The sequence below is a fragment of the Montipora capricornis genome, chromosome 11 (genome assembly GCF_036669925.1).
Source record: "Montipora capricornis isolate CH-2021 chromosome 11, ASM3666992v2, whole genome shotgun sequence".
Taxonomy (NCBI): domain Eukaryota; kingdom Metazoa; phylum Cnidaria; class Anthozoa; order Scleractinia; family Acroporidae; genus Montipora; species Montipora capricornis.
Genome location: NC_090893.1, coordinates 12924076 through 12946575, shown reverse-complemented (window position 1 = coordinate 12946575; position 22500 = coordinate 12924076). Strand labels below are relative to the sequence as shown.

The following is a 22500-nucleotide window of genomic DNA, read 5'->3' as shown; positions in this document are numbered from 1 at the left end:
CAAACAATAGAGACAATGTGATAAATATGGTATTCCTTTAACAGCTAGTCATGTTTAAGGCAATAAATTACTCTAAAAAACTTAATGTTTTAAGCCATTATTCTTTGAAAGAATTTGCTGAGGTTGAGCAAAAACCAAACTCTGTCACCCTTTTTATTACTTTTGTCGCTTGAACTGTTTTGTTGTGAATGAGTCTGAGGAAGAGCTGTTAAGACACTTTTTAGTGGTACAGGTTATTTTACTATCCCAGGTTGTTCAGACAGAATAATTAGTCTTAATACTAGTAATAGCTATCGCCACGTGCCAACGAAACAGTCAACATACTATTCGAAAGTACTGAAACTCAACTTATCTAGTTAACAATGATACAATAATAGAAATTGCACACTTTGTATCTCCAACAACAATGTAGATGTCAACGTGTTTTGCCAAAAACAGAAAGTACTGCTGTAACTTTGGAACGGTCGTAATTTTAACAGGAATATACAATAATTAAGATACAGCCATGATACCCCAGTCAAATTGATCGTTTAATTGTGTACTTTGCAGACAACATATTTTCTTTGAAAATTAAATTAAATTGTTCACGACTCAATGGTTCCAAAACGAAAAACAAACTGCTCTACTCGCGGGCGGAAATCCGAAATTGACAACATCGGCCGATAAGAACAGTCGTACACCGGTTAAACGTATTTTAGCATTTAAACGGTAGATATAGGCATATTTTATCACCTAGAAATTTTTCATCTGTTCGTATTTCCTAGCTGAAAGTCTAGAGATCCGAAAATTATAGAAATCAAAACTTACCTTTTCGAAAATTTCAGCCAAGAAAAAGGCTCCCAAAAATTCTAGGTGACCTTTTTAGGGTAAAAATCTGTTAAAAATGGCAATTATATCATTTTCTGATGTTCCAAAAATTCTAGATCTCAAATCGTCTTCCGAACAGATATTTTCCGAAAATTGACGTTGGGTTTTCAACTCGTTCACTCAATATAGAACACGACGGTTCGAAAATAAATAATGAAGAACACTCAAAGCAAGTGTACACAACACAATGGTAAGGGAAATGGAAAATGTTTTCACTCACCTCCGAACACAAGATCATCAATAGTAGCGCGCGTCATTACACGACGTAGCCTTACATTACACTTTTCACAGCACGATCGAGAATTTCTCTGCCTGCTGCAATACTTCGTGCGGCATTAAGCTGGCTGCCTCGCAAGCCTCGCGTCTTCGCTCGGCTTGCTCGTTGGCAATAAAAGTGACAATAACACCAATAACATTGCTACTTTTGTAGTTTCCTGTGGTGCTGTTTAATTTACTATTCCAGTTTGTTCAAACTTTTAAACCTAAATAACGTAAGATTTTGATGCATGACTATTCAAATGAAGAACTCAGAGTACTTAATTCCCTTTTGTGCTGTTTTTACTTTCAACAAGACTAAAAGTGAAGAGACAGTAAGTAGGTCACTTTGCCTGTGTCATTCAATATTCTTCTGCAAGTTTAAATGTCTGTACGCTTGAATTTGGGATCAGTCTGAAACTCGTTACTTTGACCTTTACTATGGAAGAAAAAAGCGCCGAGAAGTACAAATTTTTCTGTATACATAGGTTTTGAAAAAGTATAGGTGTACAATACCAAGCTGTAAACACCTCTTTCACAACCACAGAAAGAGTTAAAGTTATTTGCCATCTATTGTCCTGTGTGGATGAAAAATTCTCTTGTTGTGTGGACGTTACACATTGTTTTTGTCAATGTTATTGATCATCTTAGAAAGAAGCAAACTCTTTTGCACGATTTCCAAATAGAGACAAGTACATAGCGTCTTCGCCTAAAGTAGTTACATGGGCCCATAATTTCTTAAGAAAACATTTCAATGTGATTTTGCATTTAATAGATGTGGACCCGCTTTGTTCTCTGAGATAAGTAAGCCTCAATGAGTAGTTTATATAAACACTGCAGAAGAGATAACAATAGAATCTGATCAAACTTGTGGAAGGGGACATTTTTTAGTTATCAGGACTGTTTTGGCCTCAACGTGCTCAAGCACTAAGGCAACGCCAAGCTAAGTGTCGCCATCCTTGCATCAACATACTTGGAGGGGTCAGATTAACTCTTTAATCTTTTAAAACCTCCTAAAGCGTTACTTATTTTCTGCCTTGTTTGGAGCGAAACTAGGGGATCAGTCAGGCTTGTGTTTAGTTGAAAATACAAACTATCTCAAAATGGTGATAAGGGTAGGTTGAACTTGCATTCGATGACCCAACGTTATCTCAAAGTTTAAAAAAAAAATGTCCATAACTTGAGCAGCATGACCTTGGCGGTGTCATCTATTGTTTCACAGAGTCCTCCATTGTAAGCCGCAAACTGATGACATTTTACAAGACAATAACTTGTCAACTGGTCCACAGAACAATAGTTGTCAACAATTACATGCATGATTATTGCGTCTTCCATCAATCATACCTGATTTTAGAGCAAATGTTATGCCTGGTCTAATCTCTTAAATTTTGCAACAATGTAAAAATGGCTTTTTGAAAAAAAACTAAAAAACATCCAGAACCATACAGAAAGGTGCTGCACTCCCACGTTAAGAAATGTCACGACCTAACGAGTTGAATTTCATTAAAATGAGCTTACACTGGGATGGATCAGGTAGCTCGGTCACGTTAAATGAAATCCGACATTGGAGCAATTTCATATCCATATACATGTGTGGATTCTAAGAAGAAAATACCCTTATGTCACACGCCCATAAATAGATTACCAAACGTTTAGCGTTACTAATTTCAAAAGTCTGATGATTGTACACAACTTTGTATATTGTTCATTTGTGTGTTTTTACGTAATTATCGGTACGCGCAACAATGAAGGACCTCATTTCCTTTTACACCCATATTAGAACAGCCAATGTCATGAACCCTTGAAAGCGAAAAACATAACGTGATTTCACTTCTCGATGGACCGATTAACACCAGCTGATATACCGCGTAAGCTTAGTGCACCATTTCAATTAGCAAAAACAATGCTAACGAATGATGTAGATTTTACCTTCTCAAGGACCAAAAAAAATCGATTAGCTATTAAAGTTATGTACCAGAGTTTTTCCAAGACAAAATTATAAATATTAAAGAATTAGGGTTTTCAGTGAAATACGGAATACTAACAACGACTTCAAATGACATTAGCCGCTTGAAATGGTAACTGCATGTAGTTATTCGACCTAAAGGGAAGTAACATTAATATGTATAAACAGGTTAGAGCTGTCAAGTGGACCGTCCCAAATACCCAAAAGACGCAGCTCCCGCAGTTTTATTCGTCATGACAATACACAAAAGGGGTGACTTGCAAAGATTCCAGCCGGGAAACAACAGTAAGCGCACGAAAGGCAATTGTCTGCGGACCACGTTACTGCACAAACAAACCGTGTAATACACAAATGACATGGCACGCACTGCAACTCGAGTTCCAGATGAACTGTATCGTCCCGCGAAAAACTCAAGGGGAAATATGAAACTGATCTGTTTTCTAAGATACACACGTTCGCTGTTAACCAAAGAACAAAGTCTAAAGTTGTACAAAACGGCAAAATTGCTCAAGGTAACATGCCAATACTTTTTCAAAATACCCACTGGGGTAAATCCCTTTGCAGAAAGGAAGTCTTTTTCGAGTTAACAAAGCTTTAAAGATAGTGCGTGCAATGTAGCATCGACTTCACAAGTTTGCACGTGGCGCCCGCAGGGGCTAATTTTATTCTACGATTAACTGAGCAAACGCAAATACGGTCCTCAGCTTTCATTTCAAAAACAATGAAACGTGGTTATACTAGCGGAGAGTGCAATGAGATTGAAAACAAAAGCCTTATGAACGAATTAATTTGGATGGTTAAAATGCGCGCACGTGTCATAACAAAACAACAACATTTGCGCTTCAAAATAGTTCGCTTGCTCGCACTAATCGACGTAAACTAACATCGTACATGCAATATCTGTATTTTAGGTCGTGAATACATTTACGAACAGGTTCCACAAAGAAGATATTAAAAATTTATGCTCACTTGGATGAGAATCTGGATCGTTTGTACTTCTCACCGGACTGCTGGAATCCTGCTTGTGCTCTGAATAAAATGGCAAAAAAATGTCTTCCTTTTACGCTCAATTACAAGAAAATCGGCAGCTACTTTGCAAAGTTGATTTCAGTTGAGCAATAAAATGATTAAATTACACACCCAGGGAACTTAAACACTTTGTTGTTTTAATTATTAAAGAGAGACATAGCACCTCCAACTTGTTGATAGTAAATTGTTGCCGGGTATTCTGAACGAAATTGAGCTCCGTTGTTCGTGTGTGTTGGAATCTGAGCTCCTGGTCTAAGGTACTCTGCACGTTTAAGTACTAAATCTTAGCTGTTATATACGTACCCCTGTTACACATGAAGTTGGCTAGGAATAGATCCAGCTCCCTTACTGTCACCGTGATATGGTTGGGCAGAACGCAAAGAGACTGACTCTGGCAGTGAGGAGACTTGCCCAAACGTTCACCATCCGTGCTTTCCAGAGGAATACCTCTGAATAGAATCACCATCACCAAGTCTAATCTCCATACTTTATCTGCTTGTCGCAGACAGTCTATGCGCCTCATTTTCCCCTTCTGATCGGGGTTGGAAATGACGCAACGGCAAGACGACCCGAGTTTGTTTCCAACGACCGACATGACGAAGTCCTCCCTGCATTCTTGGCGAATGTCCTTTCGCAGCTTGGCTAGCAGCCGTGATGCCCACTTCTGCTTCACCTCAGGAGCTTCAGCATCAAGTTCTTCTTTGCATCTTCGCTCTTCATCTGGAGTCATTCGCACTTCATGCTTCTTGTAATGCTTTCGCTTTCGGGCTTGCAAATTAAACCACGTATAAGCAAAGGCCTTTACGTGAGGTAGCAAAGCTTCGATAAACGAGTGTATTTCGTCCTGGAAATCAAACAATCCGGGGTTAGTCATTTTTACGAAGTCCACAAGAGATGTAGTCTCGCCGCTAACCATTGTGCCCACTGATTTCCCCCGCTCACTGAACCCCATCTGAAGACATGATAGAGTTTTTTTCTCCAATCTACGCACACTGTTTACTTCGTGTCATGCGTGTCAAAAACACAAACCCTTTGTCTATCACAAAGCGCTTAGCCAATCAGCGAACAGAACAATGACAAAAGACAACGAAAGCTGTCAAGTGTTGACCATTGAAGAACTGAGGTTTAACGGGCTGTTTTGCGGAGAATTCATACATCAATCGGTTTAACTGTAAAGGTAAAGGATTTGTAAGTAAAACCCAAATGTCAAACTGAGCAAAGCTTTTCCCGAAGGTCGTAGCATTCTAATGTCAACTTCCGCACAGTATTACGATAGCACAACACACTTAATTACGATGTAATTAGGATTGATCGAAACTTGTTTTGAGCTTTACTGCTCGAAACTGAAAACATGCTCCGTGTTGTGATGCTTCAGCCGATTAATTAAGCATCCTGTCAGTGAATCAGCTTTGTTAACATGAGGCACAAGATTATCTTGAACGTGAGGAGATTTCTGTGAAACACAAAGCAAGATAGGGATCGAAGTTGCGTTGTTAAACAATTTCACGCAAAAACCGTGTGGAATTTTTCCGGCCACAGTTTTGCAAACCAGAAGTGGTTCATACGTTCTGCACGGCGTTTGATGGACAGTTGTGCGTATAAGGCGCCGTGCGGTCGTTGGAAGACGTATTGCGGTTACATTTTGAACGTATAAATTCCGCTTCACTTATCAGAGTGATCCCTGGGTTAAAACTTTAATATCTCTACAGCTTCCCTTTGCGTCCAAGTGTCGTTCGTCACGACCGCCTTTAATCAGTGGGCCGATAGAAACCCCGAGCGATATGTCCGTTGTTGCCACACACAATTAAAACAAAAACTCGCTTTAACAAGCATCGAGAAAGTTACAAATAATAACTATTTCCTAAAAGAAAAACTGTTTTGGGATAAATAGGAAATGACGCAACAATAGCTTTCGTTTACAAGTGGTAGGATCGTTCTGGAGGACACTTTTTTTCACCCAGCCGCGTTTTGTAAACACTTACATAAACATAATTCTAATTTTAAGAAGTCAATAGGAATCAACCTGCTTGTCAAGAATCACAGTCTTTGGCAATTAATCGCAATGAGATTCGAATCCTTTCATCCTACTGCAGTTTCTTTAACGACATTAACACTGATTTTTTGGTGGGCATAACTCATATCAATCAATATTTAGTTAACGTAATTAACTTTCTGAATTTCAGTAGCTCCTCAAAGGGGAATCGAACGCATGACGTCTTATTGTTTGGCCACCAGAAAAAACAAAGGGATGACGATCTTAATTCTCCCGATCCCGCAAAATCTAGTCCACTTCATCGGCAATCGATTTGTACTCCCATATTTGTTCAATTCCGACCCGCAAAACAATAAATAACCTTTGAAATGAACGCGGCTTAGCGATAATTGCTTTAAGAACCTTGTGCTGCCTCGCTTGAATCACTTGTCACGTACCGTGGTATCTAGATTTAAGCACGGGAAGTTACTAGCTTAAAAATCTCTTGATGTTGTGGGTGGGGACATGCATGACCCTTACACTCCTCAAACAACCCAAAATGAACAACAAAATCTCGTATTTCCGTCTTCGCGAAAAGCGAAAAAAATAAGATTCATTTGTAGGTTAAACTTTGAGATTTTTCAACCCATTCTTAAATGAGCTCCATAGCTTATACCACCGATAATTACTATCATTTAGTGCACAGTCAAGCGTATAGCCCTTATAAGGCGAAGTAAACATGTGCTTAATAAGGTGAATTACATAAGTGCTGAGAGGTGTGAGTTTGAACAACAGGAAGTGGTATTTTAGCGAATGATGACATGATTTTTAAAGACCACGATCAATCTCAGACTTGACCAAATAAGGAGCAACTCAGCCGTGAAAGACGTAAGAGCAAAGAACTATCTCAGTTTTTTTTTCCCTAACGCTGACCACAAATCTTGAGTCCCTTCTTGGAGAGCGGTTACCGTAAACCTCCCAAAATGATGCGCTCGTCCAATGCGTGTTCAGCCTAACTGATTCTTAATATGCGAACTTTATTGTCCATCATGAATGATCTGGTATTAGTTCCTGTTACTACAAACGTTTCCTCCAAAAAGAGCCCACTTTTGAAGATGACCACAAAACAATACCTTATCTCAGCAGGATGTGGGTGTGTGCTGATAGAAATAGATGTAAAAAAAACAAAAACAACAAAAACAAAAGAGAAACCATTATTGTTGTAATTTCCGTTGTGTGCAAAAGATGGACACTTCCGAGGCTTACAACAAAGTGATTGAGAAAGCAATGAAAATAGTTACACAGAAAAAAAAATCCTCTGAAAGAGACTTTTATATTTCTTATTAAGTTTGAGAAAAAAATTCTGTGTAAAAAAATGGTAAGAAACACTTTTCAAACAAATTAACTTTTCATTTCAAAGATAAGTTAACTGTTGATATCTGGAGGGTAAGAAGAACGGCCTCTTGCCATTTGTTTTCAGTTGCCACATTCGTATTTCCACTATAGACTGAATCCCAAGCCCAAACGGCCTTCTCTGTGCTTTGTTTACCACTGGTTGTCAAGTAAATTAGCATCTTAAGAACTTACTGAGACTAACCTCTAACCTACTCCTTTTTTAAAATAAATAATCCGTTGTTAATCTTCACATTGCAACAATGAGAAAAGTATGCTATTCGTGGACATCAGGTGGATTTCATTGAGAAGTTCAAATTTGATTTAACAAAAAAAAAAAGTATGAGGTGTTTCAGATGATGCATAAAGAAATAGGAAGAAGCTTTTTAAGTTGGAGCAAGTGCTATATTATGACATGAGGTCAAGGTTCTTAACAAATGATCCTCTTAAAATGCAGTTTTGTAATTACTACAATGGAAATAGATTCGTTTGGTATCCCTTTTTAGCACTTGCCGTTCACGCCCAGCTTAAGAGGTATTCAAATTTAGTGTTCTTAAACAATACCCAAAGCAATATCACTTAAATCCTCTGTCAGTATGTTCGTGCATTTCGTGCTTAGCTGCACAATTCATGAACTCCATTGACACAAGACATAAAGTGTTGCAACTGAGGGATTTTTCAGTTCCCTGACATAAAAACAATAACTTTTTCGAGTGACATAAGTAAAAGATATCATACTTCCATCAACTTTCTATCTCATTCATCAAAGTCCTCTTTGACTTGTTTTGTTTTGTTTTTTTGTTTGTTTTTTTTTTTTGCTTCTTGAGGTATCAATCTAAAACACAGAGAAGAGGACAGACCACAATACCAGGAACTCCATGCTGTAATTAATGCTCTTAAAATATAGTGTGGGTTTCTTAATGTCCTACAGAATTATATGGACAAGGGTTGTGCAAGACAGTGTCCAGGTTGTACACTCTTTACAGCTTATCCACGAAGACGTTGAGGTATAACCATTTGCAAATGTTGATTTTCACAACTCACAACTTCTAGAAGTTGCTCGAAAATTCTCCCAGAACATTGAATTGGGGGAGGGGGGGGGGGGGAGGGGGAGATGGGATAAGCTGCGACCTTTTAACACAGTGATTCTAGACCATTCGTTTAGTGTTCCAACTGATGTGTCTGGTATTGTAGGTTAAATGACTAATGCTTGCAGCTGTGTAATGCAAGATTGAAAAACCTACAACATAGGGCCTTTAAACAGTTAGTATTCCTAAGGGTCATAATTTAGTTTACCATATTACATCATGGTTGACAGACCTTCCTTCCCTCCTAAAACTTTGTGAAAATGATTAGGACTATTTCATAAAGCTCACTAGTGACCCTTATGTAAAGATCACTAGTGACCTTATATAAAGATTGTTTCATTTGAGAATAAGTGTCAATTGCATTGTTTACACGCATTCAGCCCTGCACTCCCCTGAGACTGAAATTAAAACCGCCACCAGGCTTTTCAGAATGATCACAGGTTACCAGGTATAAAGGTTCACATCCATGACGTTCAATGTTTTGATAGGCTGTTAAGTTCATGAATTATTAATGCTTTTTAATTGTTTAGTTTTAAAAGAAACTGTGGTGCTGCATCGGTGGGTAAGGAAAACACTCAAATGGGTTTCTGATCAACTGAGTTGATACACATTTCAAGCATTAGCCCTTCAGTGGGGGGCTTAATTACACTCAAAATGAAGGGCTAACGCTTGAAACATCAGCTTTCAAATTTCTCTATGGTGCTCATTTTACCATGATATCAACTCAGTTGATAAACCCATTTCCATATTCACTACTCGCACAATTCCATATACACCTCTTTTACATAATCATTGTTTGCAATTTAGAGAAATCAAACCACAAGGCCCATGCAAATTTCTTGGGGTAAAAGAGGTATATCATGGGATTTGTGCAAGTAGTGAATTCTAGTTTTCTGCTGTTTTGAACAAAAATTCTCTTTTTTTTTATCGTCCCCTCAACCTTTGTAAAAAAAAATTGGCGTTCGCTTCTCTTTTATTTGGAACCATTACCTCAAATCAATGAATGTGTCACAGTAGCCTAGACTAGACCAGCTTTGGCCATGTTGCAATTTGAAATAATTGTAAGCAGATGCCAAGAAAACATGTTTATGAAAGTAGACCCAAAAAAATTCCTTGCCTAAAGGAATTTTTAGATACACTTTTTTTACCAGCAAAAAATAGCGATTTTATGGAGACAACTTTTACTGGCTGGAAAGAAATACCATACAAAGGCAAAGAAAGCGTAAGGAGATTTTAGGTTGGTACGAATATAGGTTCCTATGAATATCTTCAGATGAGAGCATAAGTCTTAATTCAATGTTATGAAAAAAAAAGTGAATTTCTAGTTTGTCTTTCAGATGCCACTGTTTAAAATATGAATTTTTAATTGTACAATAAAAATAAATTCCGTGCAATGGCTGACAAGGTTTCATTGTGTAATGAATGTAGTTCACCTGTTCTTCTGTTGTGCTGTCAGAAATATTAACTTATGTGCCAAAATGTGGTTGTGAGACCACATGAAGAAACTGAACGGCACGCACCTACGCTTTAAGTTCTGCCATCCCTGTAAATTATGTTTGAAAAGTTTAAAGTTTTATTTTGCTTCATGTTAAATGCATTGTGTTAGATTTTTATATCACCAGGTGGAGCAACACAATTACATTAATTAATAACATAAGGAGGAACATTACAAGAGGCATTCATTCATTCTGTGGAGATAAAGTGTGCCAATGCAGAAATAATTTTTTTTTTTTTTTCAAGGATTTTTTCTCTCTGTGTGTTGCCTTGGTTGTGTTGCGTGTGCATATTTTGGCTAGAGTGGCTCTGTAGGTTGAAATGGCATGCTACTAACATTTCTGCTGCATACATTTCAGAATTCACTTCTCAGATGTACCTACTGACTGTATTTGTGTGTGCCCCGTTTCTGCTCGAAACAGTGTTGACAAAAGAAATGAAAAAAAAATCGCTGTTTCGGCTACATAGATTTTGTTGCAGAGAGTGCAGGGTATACATGTAGGGTATAATAAATGATATCAGTAGTGATGCATGTGGAATGTACTGTTAACTTGATTCATTTTGATTCTGAAACTGAAGGTGTGCACATTTCAAGGCCCTCTGTTGATCAGTAGTTTTGGCAGTGCTAACACTTGAAGTATCAGCTTTTTTAAGATGGTTCCTCTGCCCTCTTCATGTTATAATAGTTTCCAGGGCTGTCATTAAGTTAAACGGGTGAAATCATTAACACTCATGAAGGACTTAGGCCATGTAAAGGAAGGCCAGTAGGGCCTGAGCCCCAAGGGGGGTCTGGGGGCATGCTCGTCCAGAAAATTATTTTCCTGCACTCTGGGGTGCAAATTTTATATTTTCTCAATCAAAAAGTGATAAAACAGGGCAAAAAGATAAACTTCTCAATGAATAAAGATAAAGTAACCACAAGGAAATGGTTATGCCTCACAGAACCGAGAAAAATGGTCAGCGAAATCGCATTTATATCAAGTATTGATATAATGATTTTGTAGCTGAAAATGGCGTCGGAATCCAACAACTATCGATTCGGGATGTTCTCCAAAGGTTTTTTTACGAAAAATCTTTGAATTTTTACCAAAAACATGTCTTAGAATCTAGAACACAGACAACACAAGGCAGCAATTATATTTTCTTCAGAAGGTAAATGTTTATAAATATCGGTAAGTTACAATTTGTTTCGGCTCCATGACTATTTATTCTGCGGCAACCATCACTCGTAACATTGCCTGTGCTCAGCCATAACAGGTGTTACAGGTTACGGCCCCTAATGACTCCCCTGGTTTCTTGAGATGATATTAATAGTATTCATCATGATGTCAGTTGTGTCCATTTAAATTTTCAAAAAAATATATGTACAGTGGTCAATTCTCATGAACACCCACCACCAACACCTCAGCACCTCAGTTTGTTATAAATTAATTTTTTAAGTAATAAAGCATAATTTTTAATAAATTAATGCATAATTTAATCAATTAATTAAACTTATGCTTAATTAAATTAATGGTAAATGCATGAATGTCTAGCATTTGGTGCAATTTGCAGAGCTCTGTGAGGCATGGAGAAACTACAGAAAGGAACAACAGTCAAAAGACTAGTTAATAACAAAAAAATACATTGCTTTTGCTTTAAAAATGGGATCAAATTTATGAACAATTCTAATAAATTAAAGGATGATGCTCAAGTGTTTGCTAGATACACAAATAGGCCTGGCAGGGACTGAAAACCCTTTCTGCCCCCTAGGCAGTCAAACTATTGTGTTCTCTTTAATTCCATGCATTGAGGCAAATGATTTTGCATACATGTAATAATAATAGTAATAACATCTAACCCATTGGCGTTCAAACCGGCCCAAACCAGGCAGACTTAGTATTTTACTCTGTCTAACGCCAGAGTATTTTACTCATGGGAAACCCCTGGGAGTCAATGGGTTAATAATCTGGTGAACCTGTGTATCCAAAAGTAATAATAAAACAAATAAAATTCCTAAATGGCCCCCCATTGATAAGTAAAGTCATCTGACCTTAATAATAATAATAATAATAATAATAATAATAATTATTATTATTATTATTATTATTATTATTATTATTACTATTATTACTTGACCGAGAGAGTAGAAAGTGTAGGAGCGAAACACCCGCTTGGGTCGACAGAGCTGTTGTACCTGCCTAGGAGATTGGGAGGAAGAGGTCTTAAGTCGGTGGAAGCGGAATATAAAGCAACTAAGGCTAAGGCAGCGATAAACCTGTATGCTAATAGGGACTCGACCGTAGAACTGGGATGGCAGTTTGAGGAGAAAGCGGTCCGAACTGGGAGGCGATCGTTGATAAAGGATGCGCAGAACTATGCTTCCAAGCTTGACTTGGAGCTGGTACTGAGGCACCCTAACCCAGTACGCAGAACAAAAGAAGGCGAAGAGATAGAAAAGAAGAAGATTGGAGTGTCGACAAAGAAGGCGCTGGTGAAAGAGCACCAAGAGAGAACAGAAGAACAGAAATGGCAAGGGAAACAGACAGTATGTCGATGGCTAGATGAAAAATTAGACCGGGACTGCTTTGCGTGGATTTCTCGGTGAAAGACAGCACCGTCACACACAGTTGCTGGAATTGAGGAGCTTTACCAATAGCTCCTCCCGACTGAGGTATATAACAACAGGAAGACAGGCACAAGTTCTAGTGGAGACTAGTTCTAGTGCGGAAATGAACCGGAAAGTGTCTCACACATCTTGGCAGGGTGCAGCGCATTGGCCCAGACAAAGTATCTAGAACGACACAACCATGCCCTCAACACTCTCTTCTTCGAAGTACTAAGATCCCCAAACCTTACTGAGAAGAGCTCGCTGTGGTATTCACCCATCAAGCCCAAGCCGGTGTACGAGAATGAACAGGCTGTAGCATACTGGGATGTCCCCCTGTTTGCTGACCAGACCACTGTTTCAGCAAACATGATAGACGTCACAGTGGTGGATAAGGTGAAGAAGGAGGCTGCTGATCGAGATGACATGCCCGTGGGTGGAAAATCGCCAGAAGAGGAGCGTGGAAAAGACAAGCAAGTATGGTCCCCTTCGGTGAGAACTACAAATGCGTTATCCGGGATATTGTGTCAAGCAATACAACATAGTCATCGACGTCCTGGGTGGGTATTCAAGGGACGTGAGTCAAGTGCTTCAAGATCTTGTGGGAGAGGCAAGTACAGTGTAGTAAAGTGGCTCGCAGGATGCAGAAGTCAGTTATTACCAGTACTCTCCATATCGCCCGCTATGTCAAGATCATTCAGTCTTGAACAACAGTCTGAACATTTAAGATCATGTGTTAGGATTTTCAAGGTCATGTTTGACTCTTTTAGCAGTTATATAGTTCTATAGTTTTTATTATGAACATTAGATTTTAGTATTATTCGCATGAACACTAGATTTTAGTATTATCTATAAAACACTGACTCTTTTAGCAGTTATATAGTTACATTGTCTTTATTATGAACATTAGATTTTCAGTATTATTCAATATGAACACTAGATTTTAGCATTATCTATAGATCTGACACTGAGCTAGCCACATCTTTACTCTTAGCTTAGTGAATCAGGTATCTGGCATCCAGATGTTTTACACTGCCCATAATTTAATATTTATACTGCACATAGTACAACTTTGAATCCTATTAGACCAATAGGAAGTTGCTGAGCATTAAAATAAAGTACAACACTGAATGAAATAATATATTGTCAAAAAGATACATCATGAAATGTCCTAATTATTACAGTAATCATTTTAAAAGATGAGTTTTAACAGCAGACTTAAACGTACTTAAAGAGTGTTCATTCCTAATATCTTTGGGAAGAATGAATATGGCAAAGTTTAGGGGCTCCCCGTTGAAAGGCCTTTTCACCCAATGTCACTTTGCATCTATCTCTAGAGCGATTCAGCAAAGGCACCCTGTGTACTATGCTCTGCCTGTGTTCTGCTATTCGCTACCAAAGTATTAAACGCATGAACTGGAATTTATACAGAAGAGGGCATTAGCAATTATGTGTCCCGGTCTTAACTACAATGAAGCACTTACTCGCCTGGATTTAGTCTCGTTTAATGCAGAACATCATTGTAACTTATGCAGTGCCCTTTTCATTGACATTCTTTTAAAATGATAAGAGTCACAGGCTGTGTTATTTACTCCCACCATTGCATAAAGGCACCTGGTACACTTTAAGTAGTCATCTTCTGAGTTCTTATTCTCATACAAGGACTGTTCAGATTGCAAAATTTCAGCAGATAAGTCACTTTTTTAACCTACGTGACAGAATTCTTGGTGGCAATTTTAATAGCGTGTCATGCACAAGCTTAGAAATTCAAACTTGCTTTATCACAAGATGAAAAACCCTATCAAACTAAAAATTTGTGAAAAGATAAGTCTTCAGCTGCTCTAATAACTAACAAAACTAAAATGACGTCACATGAAAACCAAGATTAGACAGAGATTAAAAATCTATTAAGTCTCACTCTTAGGAAAAGTGCAAGTCATTTTGCAACCAAGTTAGAGATACAGAGATAACATTCCACTGTATACCTCAATGTCAAGCAAACTTTTAAAAAGAGCTTTCTGTATATCTGAGGTTTAGATAGGAGACAAAAACCCTACACTATTATATTGGCTGAATAAGTGATGCTTATTGTTGAAATACAGCATTTAATAGTAATAATCAACAAAAATAGATAATTTGGTAATTGACAAAAAATACTCATTTAGGAACTGCTTATAATATGTGCTTTCCAAGTGCACATTTAAGAACAAAAAGAGAAGTGTACTGTTATGTTATACAAAGAAATGGATAGAAGAAATTTAATCATGACCTTTCGAGGCAGACAGCCAAACTGTTGACCTAAAGTACACTGAAGAGTCACGTGCAGGGCCTTAAGAGTGTTGAACATTGTGTCTTGTGTCACAGAATGATTTGCTTGATACATGTACAACCAAAAGTCAATATTATTGTATTGAAACGCATATCAAGTGTGGATTACAATGATCCTTCCACTTACCAATTCAAGAAAACATACACGTTTTCACCAAAGAAGCCTGAAAAAATTCTTTATGACTTTGGTGGAATTTAAGCTCATCACAATGACATTACAGTATTAATCCACACAAGCCAAGTATGCCTAAGAGCAATAAAAACTTAGTTAAAGAAAGGTATATTTGCATATTTCCAATGTCCATCATTTGATGTATCTTTTCCTTGCCAAGAAAATTCTTTGCATATTATTGTTGAGACTAGACAGGTCGGGTTTCACATGATATTATTTTACTTGAGCATGACTTATGCGGTGTTCATGTCTTCATATCATGAAATGACTGGTTTTTTTTTTTTTTCATAAAGCTTGTGAACAGTATGTACAATGGAGGTTAGAATTCTTTGGACATTTCATGGCATGCAGATTAATCTGGTCACTCCCCCCTCCTCCCCCAAAAGGATGTTGAAGTTTCTGCGCTGTGGGTCCCAAACTTGCTGTAATGACCATTTGCTTTTAACAACCTTGTAGAGGGGGGAAATTTAGGGGGCAGTGAACACACAGGTTCTTGCTCAAATGATGTAAACAATGTTTTACACATATTTTTGTACTGTTTTTGCCTGTCCCAATGAATTTTGTCCCCTATTGTAGGTTTATGCACTCATTTCAAAATGCTCTAAGAAATGGTACCTTTTTTGATTAGCTATCCACTATCAGTTATGGGGTAAAAAAATAAGTGCAATTGTCAGCATTTTTCATTAGTCCAGTGGTTATAATCAGTGATGCTAGAGAACCAAATTCAACCTTTTGAGGCTTCCTCAGTTTTTTTCACTTTCAGGAAATTACAAGATGGACAGATTTTTAGTGATTTCAAAAAACCATGATGGCTGCGTGGCCGTCATGTAGATACAGACAATGGAGCATTTTTGTTCTTGTTGCATTTGCAATGATCATTGAGAAAGAGACTCACATACAATAAAATCAAAGCTGCAACATCCCGTATAACACTAGCCATGTTAACCATTTTCAATTTTTTTTTTATTTGTCCCTGACCCGTCAGTAATTGGTCTCACCATGTGGACATGGGTGGCTACTCCCAAAGTAATTTAATTATAGAATTCAAAGACGTTTGAACTGATTACAATGGTGGCACTGCACACAATATTCATGCATCTTACATTTGCATCTATCAGACATCATCAACATTTATCAAATAATTCTAACAAAAAATCATTATCCACCTAATACTATCCTCCCAGAGTAGGTGTCATTTACCTCAAACTAAAAACTGACTGGTTCAAAAAATAATTTAAGATATAAATATGTTGCTTCTAAAATGGCATTGGCAGGACGTTCCCTTCATTTATTGTATCGTAATTGAAGAAGCGAGCACTTGACAAGAGTCTCAGTTCCTTAAGATTTTATTTTTGGAAACAATAAAAAGTGAATTGGGAAGCATGATCACGATAAATAACATGTACATTGCCAATTGAACTTGAATCTGGTCTCAAGATTGCGTCAACGAATTAAATATAGTCTCTAATTTCTTGACACCTTGTATTTTACGAGTCATGATAGATTCACGAGACGACATAATTCTGGGTTTTTTTCCCAAATTTAAGTAAAGGCGCCCCTTGTCGGTATCGCTTTAAGCTGATATATTTCAATCTATAAATCAAAAATATAATAGAACACAGGATTCCGAATTTTCCGACTTGAGTCGTCAGCAGTGCGAAAGCTATCACCCAAAGGAGAAATAACAGCTCTTGCATAGCGAAACAAGAAAGACGTAAAATAATAAACAAGTTTCTCTTACCTTTGCCTACAAATCCCTTCGTCAAGATTGGAGCATGACCCGCAACGTTCGACCTGTCGTCGAGATGTTGAAATCTCAGGTGTTTTTTTAGCTGTTGTAGTTTTTCCTTCGGGAGAGCCAGTATTTGCGAACATTTCATGACAGTTAGTATTTTTTAGTCGAGCAGAAGCTACGTGTTCCTCTGCAAACAAAATTCCTTGCCCTTTTGGAAGAAAATCAAAATTTCATTCCAACCGCCTGCAAGTCTTGTGGCCCTCTGCCAAGAAACACAAAGGTGCTAGTCAAATAATTTCCCCAGTTGGGGTAGGTTGGGGGTAAAGAGACCTGCACTGCGCGCCTTTCTGAAACTTAGCAGCAAATCCTCTCCATATTTCACGATATTTATAAATAGAAATATGATGGCTAATGTGGCCTAATAAATTAAAAGGAAAAAGGCCTAAAAACTTTAAGATATCCTCAATTCCTGTACGATGGTGAAGGGACGCGCATTGAGACTAGACTCTTTGCTTATGTTGGATGTTCTCCAGAGCGAAAAGGGAATGTATTAAATACCACTAATTCGTGCTGCCATTTGCGCCGTTTTTAAAATCACCTTTACATTTTTTAAACTCCTTGATTAATTTGCCACGATAATTTGAGGGATGCTTAACGAAAAACGTCGCAATGTTTTTCTCGATCATTGAAAGGCTCAATATTCAGACTTACTTTGTACGGGCTGGTACTTTCCTATATTTGTAAATCAAATGACTCTATGTATATGAAAGTTTGTCCGAGAATTTCATGTCAGAGTCGTTTGTTTCTCCGTCCGTGAACCGGTCAGTGTAAATGCAGACTGCAGACCAGGGGTAAAATGCAGACTTTATAATGTAACTGTTGAAAAAGCCCAAATTAAAACCCCTTATAAATGCTAACTTTAGGCCTAATTAGGCCTAAAGCAATATTTAGGCTTAACTGTTAGCATTTCTAAAGGGTTTGGGCTTTTTCAACAGTTGCAATGATAGTTAATGACCGTTAATAATAACCTCAGTCTGCATTTTACCCCTCCTTGACACCCCGTCCCGTCTCCCGTCCCTGGGGATCGCTTTGAACAAGTAATACGCACTTTACCCCACTTAGTGGCAAAACGTCGCGGCGGCACTGAAGAGAGGTCTGTTGTTGTCTTCTTTTGCAGATGACAAGAAGTATCCAAACTGCGACTTCTCAAGCATTTGTAAACAGACAATGTTTTCTACGTGAAGAAGCATCCGATCAAACCTAAAAGGACTTATTTTTCTCCGCTTCATAACGACGCAAGCTCAGTGGAAACCTTGAATCCTACGCGAGGATTCTCCCATTTCAGCGGATGTCAAATTGCCAAATTAAATCATTCTTCAAATGAGCACAGAGGATTCCTTCGCCTGGTTTTCAAAACAGAAAAGCAAGGTCTTTCGTTCTTATTGTATTAGAGGACAAGTATTCTCATCGCAACCATGAATCCAAAGAAAGGAAAACGCAGCAAAGAGGAATCGTTGTTGATTTCATACAATTCAAATGAAGATCGAGGAAACAGAAGCAGTGAATCGGACAACAATGTTCCCCCTCTCGATTTACCACCAACTCGCCTCAGACGCCCAAGATCAAGGTATTGCACAGTATCATAGTTTTTTTATGTTTATGATAGTTTAAGTGATTCAGTCTCAAATAGAAAGAACGTCAAATGGAACACCGTTTATTTGTAACGTTCTTTAGTAAAACAGAAGTAGTTGAACTAGCTGTCAGTCGAGTTTTTTGTAGATTTCATTTTCTGTAGAAAGAGGATTAAAAGTGGGATGTTTTAGTATAAAAAAAAAAGACGCAAACAAAACTGCTAGTGCTAGTGTAAAATAGTTAATTATTATCATTTCGATTCTTGCGGCCGAAATGTATTTGATGGTAAGTGATGGTATCCGGTTTTCTTTTTTTTTCACTTTGCATAGCATGCGATTTTGTTGACTTGAATTTTTGATTAGATCATTTTCACATGTGAGCATTGAGGAAATTATTAGCTCAGAGAATGCATGTTTACAATTCATGAGATGGACGTAAAAGTTGAGACTTAGAGACTTAGAGCTTGCAAGCAATCGGTGGGCCTTAAAATAATTTTGTGGGGACATTTTTGTCGCCTCTCTTCTTTCTCTCAACGTGCACTTCCAAGGAAAGAGAAGGAGTTTTAATGTAAAAAACAGCAACTTGGACTAGCTCTTCTTAATCTTAAATGTATTGTACTTTTTCATGGAATAAATCTTTTTCCTGCCTTCAATTCTGGTAAAAATGTCAGGCCTCAAAAGGTGGATAATGCTATCCACTGGATAAATCACTATCCAGCAGATAAACACTAACAAAACCAATTGATTTATCCAGTAGATAGTGATTTATTCAGTGGATAGGCCTCTATCCACCCTTGGAAAAAAATGGAAATGGAAATGGAAATCTTTGTTTTTCCATGGAACACCTTGAGAGCGCCAAGAGCTCGTTCAACATGTGTCTGTGCATTCCAGATCTAATTGAACTTTGGCAGTGTTGGTTTTGAGAAGAGGAGAAAACCGGAGTACCCAGAGAAAAACCTTTAAACAACTGAGGCCAGGGGTCCAGTTCTTGAAAGTCCCAAAAACTTTTCAGGCCTTAAAAACCATTTGTGAAACAAGGAAGCATTACATTTTTGTAAATGTTGGCCGTGTAGCACTTATATTTCAACAGACTTGTGGGCTGTTGGCAAAAGCTGGATTGGACTGGATCAGACTGGATCAGACCGGATCAGACCGGACCGGATCGGATCGACAAAACACATGAAATCTCTGGGTCACCAGTTAACCCTTTCACCCCCGTGGGGTTCCCCATTGACGAGTAAAATCGTCTGGCGTTAGACAGAGTAAAATCTATAAGTGGCACTCTTGGGAGTGAAAGGGTTAAGGTTACTTCTGACCTTCGCAGATGTCCCTCGGGAAACAAATTCGTACACGCGTTAGTTTAAAAAAAATCCTAACAAACAAAATATACAACCTCGCAGCCGCACTACCAGCCTTGCATACTTATTTTGTTTTTAGTCTTAATAAATGTAGTTTACGATAAAAAATGTAGTTTAACCAAGTTTTCCTTTCAGTGTCAGGAGCCGGTAAGATGTGAAACCGTCGAGGGTTCTTCTGTTGAATTTATCGGGTATCTGATGCTGCAGCACGAGCAAAATGATTTCACAGTGTTATTCAGAAGACATCAATCAACTTACCAAAAGAACAACTCGCTTAAACAGTATTTTTATCGTAAACGACATTTACTGAGCTTTCTTCTGATGTATAGTTTGTTACGATTTTATTGAAACTAACGCACATCCGCGAAGGTCAGAAGTAACCTTAACTGGTGACCCAGGGATTTCATGAGTCTACTTTTGGGTGGGAATTTTGTTACTGATCCGGTCCGGTCCGGTCCGGTCCGGTCCAGTCCGGTCCGGTCTTGGTTTTTCCAGCAGCCAACCATGTGAGCGTCAGCCCTACTAATGGAAATGGGCCCACCCAAGGACAGAGAAAAACTCTCACCAGGGTGGGAATTGAACGCATGACCTTTAGATTAGATCACCGCTGCTCTACCGACTGAGCTACAAGGTCAGACAGGAGCAGGTCGCTACAAGCGCCTTGGATTCAGGCAGTTATTTAATGTTTCAGTTCAAAAGATGAAAATTCACACCTCTTTTAGCCTTAGCCTTAGCAGGTGTGCAGAGCAATTTGATACTGAGGGGACCCTGATCAAATTTTTTGTTGAATCGGGAGGGTTGTGGGTTTGGGAGTTAATTTAGGGGGTGTCAAGTTCTGAGGTTATTCAATTCGGGAAGGGGGGAGGGTAATTTATAGGGAGAGTTGATGTAAAGAAAAATCACCAGATTTTAGATCTCCAGTTCCCTGCTAGCAGAGGTCTCTTTTATTTTGCATTCGCTGGGCTGAGGAGTACGGGAAAATAGACCCTGCCAGGGGTCATAACTCATTGTGTTGAGTATGCGTGGTGGTTACTTAGGGACTGAACCCTCGTGTGATACTTCCCGTTGTGTGGGCTCACTTAACAACCTAACAACAGTGGAAATACTGTAAAGGAATGCGGGTTTAAGTCACAACCAGCAAACGTATCAAGGGGCATGGATTTTGAAGAGTGCCCTCCAAGGTTGTGGACGGTAGTTGGATCAAAGTGAGTTTCAACCCATGGCAGAGGTTTCTTTTCCCGTACTCATCAACAAAGCAAACGCAAACGAAAAGAGATCTCTGCTAGGAGGGAACATCTTCAGGAGTGGACATCTCTGTGTTCCATGGAAATTTACTTTCAACTTCAAGCAATTTTATGCAAGTTCTCACAAAATGGCCTTACATTTGGACTTTCCCGATCCGTCCCCCTAACAATTTGATTTGACTGGTGTAAATGTGTTTGAGATCTGTTTTAATCCTTCCCATGACTGATGTCTAACTGCAACCTAAAATCATCCACAAGAGATAAAGGAAAAAAAATTGAGTGGAATCAAGAGAAGCAAACTCTACCCACCCTTCTTTAGGAAAAGGTGGTAGACTTACGGTGCAAATAATAGAGCGACTTTGACATGACCGTGAAAAATAAACGTAAACATTAACAAGAGTGCAAAACATTTAATTGGCTTTATATCGAACAAAAACAAATGATTGTGAATTTTCATTGGCTTAATAGCGAATGCTGATGCAAACAACGTAAGAAATAGTTGATGGTGGCCACTGGAACAAAATAATTTATTCAACACTGGATGCAGAAAAAAATCACTGAACAAAACTGAGCTCTCTAGTGAACAAAATAGTCCTCAAAATTCTAATTCATGAAGAGGTTAACAGAAAGAAAGAAAGTTGGTACCTTCTTTTATTGTTTTGTAGGTGTCATGTATGTTACTCTGGTCCGTGAGGTTTTCCTTGTGCCGTGAAAGAGCCACGAGGTGGCAAGAACAGAAAAACCTTTGGTTACCTTGGACTTGAATCTCACTTTCATGCTGACACCAGCTGTCAAACGAGTCAAATTGATAATTACAAAAGGGACCAATGGCAACTTAGCAATCATATGTTGCCTCAGTTTTACCAATCAAACAAATCAATCATATTGATTTGCGTGTTTGTAAAAATATCAACCAATCCGGGCCTGAGGGTCAGATCTTGAACCTGGTGTCTCACGAAAGGGAGATTTAAGTTCAAGGTAACCGGCGGTTTTTTCCTCTGGTCGCTTCGCAACTCGTCTTTGCCGCTTTGCGGCTCTCTCAAAGCTCAAGAAAAACTTCTGGACCAGGGTACATGAATGTCTGGAAAGGTTTTAAAATTAGGGTTAAAATAATGGAAATTAAGAGTGCTAAAATTAACTCTGCACTTTATTGACGTCGCATAAAATAACGCTTAAAATGATAATTAGCGGCGACTTAAATTCACACTAATTTTAACAATTCATGTTAATTTCATGTAGTGGTAATTTCCTATAATAAGGAAGCCTGTTCCAGCCTCCCAGATTGTGGGGAAAGCGAAAAAAACTGTTTGAGACCCAAGCCCCCGCTTGTTTTTCGCACATAGTTTTTTTTGCGTTCCCAACTATCTGGAAGCCTGGAACAG

The 22500-nt window shown here is 38.4% G+C and overlaps 2 protein-coding genes across 6 annotated transcripts in view; one reads left to right on the top strand and one right to left on the bottom strand.

The window, feature by feature from the left end:
• Positions 1 to 17120, bottom strand: part of LOC138023582 (nuclear factor 1 B-type-like) — a 31987-nt gene extending 14867 nt beyond the window's left edge. Inside the window, exons 1-4 of one of the 5 annotated variants that reach the window (XM_068870595.1) lie at positions 16892 to 17120; positions 15106 to 15225; positions 4421 to 4961; positions 4058 to 4117 (exon numbers count right to left, since the gene is read on the bottom strand). In XM_068870595.1, coding sequence (XP_068726696.1) covers positions 4058 to 4117; positions 4421 to 4847 — 487 coding nt within the window. In that variant the 5' untranslated portion in view covers positions 4848 to 4961; positions 15106 to 15225; positions 16892 to 17120. Of the gene's footprint in view, positions 1 to 4057; positions 4118 to 4420; positions 5212 to 15105; positions 15226 to 16891 lie in introns of those variants that run through there. The other 4 variants (XM_068870594.1, XM_068870592.1, XM_068870591.1 and 1 more) reach the window with 4 other exon arrangements.
• An 888-nt stretch (positions 17121 to 18008) lies between these two features.
• Positions 18009 to 22500, top strand: part of LOC138023583 (EF-hand calcium-binding domain-containing protein 14-like) — a 29219-nt gene continuing 24727 nt past the window's right edge. Inside the window, exon 1 of the mRNA XM_068870596.1 lies at positions 18009 to 18512. Within this exon, the coding sequence (XP_068726697.1) occupies positions 18361 to 18512 (152 nt within the window). The 5' untranslated portion in view covers positions 18009 to 18360. The remainder of the gene's footprint in view (positions 18513 to 22500) is intronic.